Raw genomic sequence first — 6,206 nt, 5'->3', positions numbered from 1 at the left:
AAAGCTCATGCTCTGCAGAATGACTCTGACTGTGGGCTCTTAGTATCTGGGGCTCCAGGGGGCTCCAGGAAAGTATCGGTCTCCTATACTGGCTGTTATGTCTTTGAATGGGTGAGTGACCATAGGGGTTCTGCTGGGACTGTGTCTGCTGCTGCTCTGGCTTCCCTGATTGCTGTGGCTCTTCCCCAGGATGGCAATTACCTCATGCTGATTGGGCTTGAAGGGACAGATGCTGCTGGGCAAAAAGTTCTTCATAAAGAGAAGCTGCTCAGGTGCCCTGTGGACCTTCCTGGTAAGACTCTGACAGCTCTTTGAGAAACCCTGCTTGTATCTTGTGGCAATGAGCACCCTTCCTTTTGGATGGCTCTTCCTAGTCAGTCTGAGGCCTGGGAAAGGGGACTTTCTGCTTTGCAGAAGACCCCCTGGATAAGGGTTCGGGCATAGGAGCCACCAACTTGCTGGGGACTTGTGCCTCCTTTGCAGGGTCAGCAGGTGAATGTTCCGTGTGTTTCCTAGCCATATTTTAAATGTGTGAGTCCCTGCAAATTCAGGGACTGAGCTAGAGACTAGGTAAAATGATTTCTGAACTACCAGACTTGATCCAGAATACTTTATCTTGAAAGATTTCATGCAGTCCAATCTCCTGTACATGGCTTCAGGGGGAGTCTCTTCTTCAGGGAAATGCAGGTCCCTTCTGAGCAGGCTTCCATGCCAGGCCATGTGTTTGGCCCTCACCTGAGTCTAAGTTCCCTTGATTTGTATGCAGAGTCACCAGGACTCCTTCCACCAGTGTCCTCTGTGTCTTTGCCCACATGCTCTTGTGCTTTAGCTGCAAACTCTGGTTGCTTTTTCCAGCCCTGGATGCTCCAAGCAGCAGTGTCTGTTCTGCTGTAGTCAGCCAAGACCGGCTGCCATGTGCCTCTTTGCCTGTCAGCCAGGGAGATTGCGAAGCACGAGGCTGCTGCTATGACCCTCGGGACAGGATGAAGCCTTGTTACTTTGGTAACACAGGTAAGCATGAGCAATTGTCCTCCCTGCTTCCTGGAAGAGCTGCAAACTGGGATTCCTCGCTTCCCTAGCAGAGCAGGACTGGTGTATACCCAGTCCTGCAGGTGGCTTAGAGCTATATTTTTGGCTGTCAAGAATACTGTCCCGTTGAAGTGTCCAGCCCTTTAATGTGTATTGCGACAGACAGGGGTTTATGGCCAGAACCAGTGTTGCTGTTGGAGTTGGTTGTACTTGTTTTGCTGTGCTTAGCACTGCTTTGGGGGTTAGAGGTAGGAGAACTGGCAGGGCTTGCTGCCCTTGTCTCTCCTGTGATGTCTGAGCCTCCTTTCCTTACCTCCTCTCCCTGAGCTCAAGATTGATTATATCTCTTCCTCCAGTGACAGCTCATTGCACACCAGATGGCCAGTTTTCCATTGCTGTCTCTCGGGATGTGACCCTGCCACCTGTTATCCTGGATTCTGTGCACCTGGCCAGTGGGCACAGTATTGGCTGTGCCCCTGTTGTGAAAACCAGTGCCTTTCTTGTGTACCAGTTCCCACTCTCTGACTGTGGCACCACTTTTCAGGTAAGAGCTGCAGCTGCCAGCAGGCTGGAATAGCAGGAGCTTGCAGACCTGGAACAACCTGATGTGGTTTTGGCTACTTAATGAGCACCCTACAGACCTCCAGAGGCCAAATGCTGTTCTCCAGCTTGACTTTACTGCAGCAACAGTGCCTGGTCTGTCATTCCAGGTGACTGGAGACCAGGCCATATATGAGAATGAGTTGGTGGCATCCAGGGATGTGAAGACTGGGAGCCTTGGCTCTGTCACTAGGGATAGCACTTTCAGGTAATACCCTGGGTCTGGTATTGCTGGGTGCCACTGTGTTCAGTGTCACCAGAAAAATTCTGCTTGTCACAAGCTCTGAATTCACAACAGGGCACTATAGTAGGCTAAGGACTGGTATGTCTCTAGTTAGGGGGAATAAAGCTGGTGCTGATGAGTCTGCAGAATGTCACTTCAATCTGAATTCGGAAGATAATTTCAAACATTTGTTAAAAGAAAGTGTTGGAGGAAAGACTGGGGATATGGGTCATTAAAATGGATATAGGTCATTAAAATGGATATTATGTTGCCATCTTGGAGAAAGGAGATACCAGAGTGATGTTTCTTACCTGCCTGATTTGGTGTTTTCCTGTCCCACCAGGTTACATGTCCGCTGTAGTTACTCCATCACTGGGAGCTTTGTTCCCTTGAGCGTTCAGGTCTTCACATTGCCACCACTCCCTGCTGTGTCCCAGCCAGGCCCTCTGTCCTTGGAGCTGCGTGTGGCCTCAGGTATGAGAGGTATGCAGGGCTCTTGGTCCCTGCTGAGTAATAAGGGAATAGTGATGGGTGAACCTGGCACTGCTTCTTCCCTGCTATGGTGGGAACTTACTGACATGGCTATAAAGCATGTTCTCAGGTTGCCTCTTTTCTGTTTGTTCCTGCTCTAAAATGGCTCTTGGGCTCCTTCTGTCCCAGATGGAGGCTATACTTCCTACTATACTGACAGTGACTACCCTGTTGTGAAGACTCTGAGAGACCCTATTTATGCAGAAGTGAAGATCCTTCAGAAAACCGACCCAGACCTGGTTTTGGTCCTGCACCACTGCTGGGCCACACCAACTATTGATCCCCAGCAACAACTGCAGTGGCCTGTTTTGGTGGATGGGTAAGTGACTTGGGTCACTTGGGCCAGAGCTTTGGGTCAGGGGAATGACTTACACTTTTCACTGCTGGACTCTCCTTCTCAGGTGCCCTTATGCAGGGGACAACTATCAGACACAGCTGGTACCTCTGAGTCTCACCTCAGGACTGCCATTCCCCTCTCATTACCAGCGTTTCATCCTCTACACGTTCACCTTTGTGGACTCCACTTCCCAAGAGATGCTCTCTGGGCTGGTAAGATCCTATCCTGGTTGTCTACCTTCCTACTGAAGACAAGTAACGTGTGTGAGCAATAGGAACCATTTCACAACTATGAGACTTCCCAGGGGGATGGGGGACAAATGACCCCTCCTGAAACAGGAGAGAATCTGATGAGAGAAACTTTTTGTTCCCCAAAATGAATGTTAGAGGTGAGATGCATCTCTGAAACGAGACTGCTGAGAGGGTAGATCTACTTGTGCAAGTGCTGCCTAGGCTGTTCTGTTGAACCAGCTTAGGGTGTGTACTCTAACTATGCTAATCAATATTCTCTAAACTAAATTTCTTGGCCAAAATGACTTGAAATAGCTTTTGGTACCTGGGAAGCATCTGAACTCTGAATCTCATGAGCTTCTGAGCAGTTAAGTCACATGAAGTTCACCATGCCTTGTGTACAGTTGCTTAGAGCTCCTGGGATCAACTAATGCTCAAAACTGGTCCCAGCTGTACCTAGCAGTGGTCAGAGTAGTGGTGCTTGGACAGCTGTGTCCCAAGTGCCAAGGAGAAGTGCTGTAATGCTGGATCTGACAGTGTGAAGGTGTTGGTAAAGGTCTTGAAGCTGCCTCCCAGCAGGCAGCAGAGGGCTCCAAGGCTACAGCCTGTATGTGAAGCAAGCCAAAGCAATCCTGCCTTCTCCCTTCTGACCAGGTGTGCTGGCTCTGGCTGGGATGGAGTTAACTTTCCTCATAGCAGTCCATATGATGCTGTGATTTTTAGATTTGTGCCAAATGGGGTCGATAACACACCAGTGTTCTAGCTATTTGCTGAATAGTGCTTGCACAGCACTGAGGCTTTTTCTCCCAGCTCTGCTGTTTCTCAATCCCAAGTGAGTAGGCGTGGGGTAGGCTAGAAGTTGGGAAAGCAGCACAACTGGGACAGCTGGCCCAAATTGGCTAAAAGGATATTCCATGCTGTATGATGCCATGCTCAGCAACAATCACTGGAAGATTTTTTTTTGTCTTGCAATGTAGCTGATGCTCAGAGACTGGGCATCAGTGTGCTTGTGGGAGCAGGGTGGATGATTTGCCTTTGTATCACCCGTGCTTTGATTTTGCTCTTCCCTCTCCCCCTTTCCTTCACTTATAAAACTGTCTTTACTCCAGCCATGGGTCTTCTTGCTTTTGTTCTTCCTTCTGCTGGGGCAGGGTAGGGGAAGTGAGGAAGTGGCTGTGTGGATGCTTAGCTGCTGGTCAGGGTCAGTGCACCACACTGGGATATAGCCTGTCTGCAGATACTACCCGAGTGATCCCAGGCTGTATCCCATTCTTTCTAGGTGTACCTGCACTGCAGTGCTTCAGTGTGCCACCGGTCTGTGCAGGAGTCCTGCACCACCACTTGTCCTGCTAGAGCCAGTAAGTGTCCCAGCCTTCCTGCTTCCCCATCCAAAGGGGCAACAAGGGTCTAGTCTCCAAGCTGGGGGGTAGGAAGATATGTAGACTATGGGCTAGTTCCCACAAGCCATGGACAGCTTGACAAGGCATTTTCTGCTCCTTTCTACTGAGGAACGGCCCTTGCCTGTATGCCAAAAAGGCAAAAGTCTTAATAGGATCTTAATTCTGTGTTGATTCACATGGAAGGCTTTGCCTTCAGGCCATTTCTTGTATTAAGAAGCTGACCTGGACAAAGTTTGCTGACTTTCAGGGCTATATGTATTCTCACCTAAAACCTTCGTATTGCTCTGCAGGGGGTAAAAGGAGTGCTCAGCATCCTCTACAGGACAGTGCCTCCCATGTTTCCAGCAAAGGCCCTGTGATTTTCCTCCAAGATGAGCTAAGATGGGACACAGTCAAGGATGGCCTTGGTAAGTGTGCCAGCCCAGTATAGCCAGGCTGGGGAAGGGGGCTGGTCTGAGTCTTCCCCCAGGAAGACTGAGGCCCTAAGGCATCCCTGTGCCACACTAGGGTAGTATTAACTGGGGCCTCTCTCCCTGCACAGGAGCAGCTGTGCATGCTGCAACCCCCTGGGCTCTGGGGTTTGCTGCTGTGGCAACTGGGATGGCTCTGTGCATGGTGCTTGTGGCTGCTGTGCTGTGGCGAAGGAAGGTGCCTGTAATGCATGAAATCAATGTATTGCAATAAAGTGGCTGTAAACCCACTTGGTCTGTGGGACTCCTTCTCCCTGGTCCAGGGCATGTGGGGTTGAAGAGAAGTGTGTTTTGGGGACCCTGGCTGTAAGCCTTTGTTTGCAAGACAAAAATTATCCTGATGGCTGAGACAGCTTTCCAAATGCTGTTTCTCTGAATCCATCTTGCTTTCTGGCTGTTATTCTGCTCTGGGACTAGTGTTAACTCAACTCTCTGCTGCCAAGAGGGAGCCCTTGTCACAGCCTGGGAAGCTGTAGACTGAGGCAGGAGTGATGCTGGGTGCTGTCTGCATTTCTGTCAGTGACTAACGTGGCCTTCAAAAGTATTTATCTGGGCTCCTCTCAAACACTGAGTAGAAGTGCAGCAAAACCAATTAAAAGCAAATGCTGCAGCTGCTTCTCCTTTGGGGATGCAGAGTTGGCATTTGGCTGTGCAGAGGAGCTGGGAATTGCCTGCTTGCCCCTGAGCTCACCAGGTCAGTCAGGGCTGTGCTCATGTGGCAGGGCTTGGAGGCAGGGATGGCAAAGCACTACACAAATGGGCCTTTCTGTATGTATGTGAACCTATCTCTCTTGCTCTGGAAACAAAAAAGGACATGTGGGATTTCTTTTTCTGGAGGATGAAAACAGAAACTTCATTCCAACTGAAAAAAATCAAAGGGCCTAGGTGGTTTGAACTTCAGGAAAAAACTCAAACTTGATTTAAAGATTAATATCAAACCTTCATGTGAGACCAGACATTTGGGAGTCTTCAAAGATCATGGATTAAAGTTAATTTGACACTGCTGTGGGCATAACAGTGCCATGGATGTGCTTTTTTGAGGTGAGAAATAAAACTTGCTGTTCTGAGCATCAGGAGCAGTTCTGTGTGGTGTGGTCCATCATAGCAGCTGAGCAGGTTCATTCTCAGCTTCCTGAGGGCCTGGGCAAAAACAGTCCAGTAAACCTCTCCTGATGGTGGGGGGAAAGGGGCTCCAGCCTCCCACCCCTCCTGACCAGGCTGGGGGATCTCTGGTGCTTGCGTGACACAGAGGTCCCCTTAGAGCTGATGGGGGTACTCCTGGAGCAAGTATGCTTGAGGGGATGGAAAAATATTTTTTCTTCCCTCCCAGCTTGATTAGAAATCCCCCCCTGTTTAGATGGGGAGTAGTCTTAATCATCTTTAAAG

General features: G+C 49.6%; 1 protein-coding gene across 1 annotated transcript in view; it reads left to right on the top strand.

The window, feature by feature from the left end:
* Positions 1 to 5,034, top strand: part of LOC104129016 (zona pellucida sperm-binding protein 4) — a 5,682-nt gene extending 648 nt beyond the window's left edge. The window contains 11 exon segments of the mRNA XM_035897397.1: positions 5 to 111; positions 190 to 292; positions 856 to 1,011; positions 1,386 to 1,573; positions 1,740 to 1,837; positions 2,196 to 2,326; positions 2,513 to 2,702; positions 2,785 to 2,932; positions 4,230 to 4,308; positions 4,641 to 4,757; positions 4,892 to 5,034. Coding sequence (XP_035753290.1) covers positions 5 to 111; positions 190 to 292; positions 856 to 1,011; positions 1,386 to 1,573; positions 1,740 to 1,837; positions 2,196 to 2,326; positions 2,513 to 2,702; positions 2,785 to 2,932; positions 4,230 to 4,308; positions 4,641 to 4,757; positions 4,892 to 5,034 — 1,460 coding nt within the window.
* The last annotated feature ends 1,172 nt before the right edge of the window (positions 5,035 to 6,206 follow it).

Source organism: Egretta garzetta, unplaced genomic scaffold, assembly GCF_000687185.1.
Source record: "Egretta garzetta isolate BGI_Z169 unplaced genomic scaffold, ASM68718v1 scaffold56, whole genome shotgun sequence".
Taxonomy (NCBI): Eukaryota; Metazoa; Chordata; class Aves; order Pelecaniformes; family Ardeidae; genus Egretta; species Egretta garzetta.
Note: the sequence above shows the minus strand (reverse complement) of the source record. Positions and strands in the feature narration are given on the sequence as shown.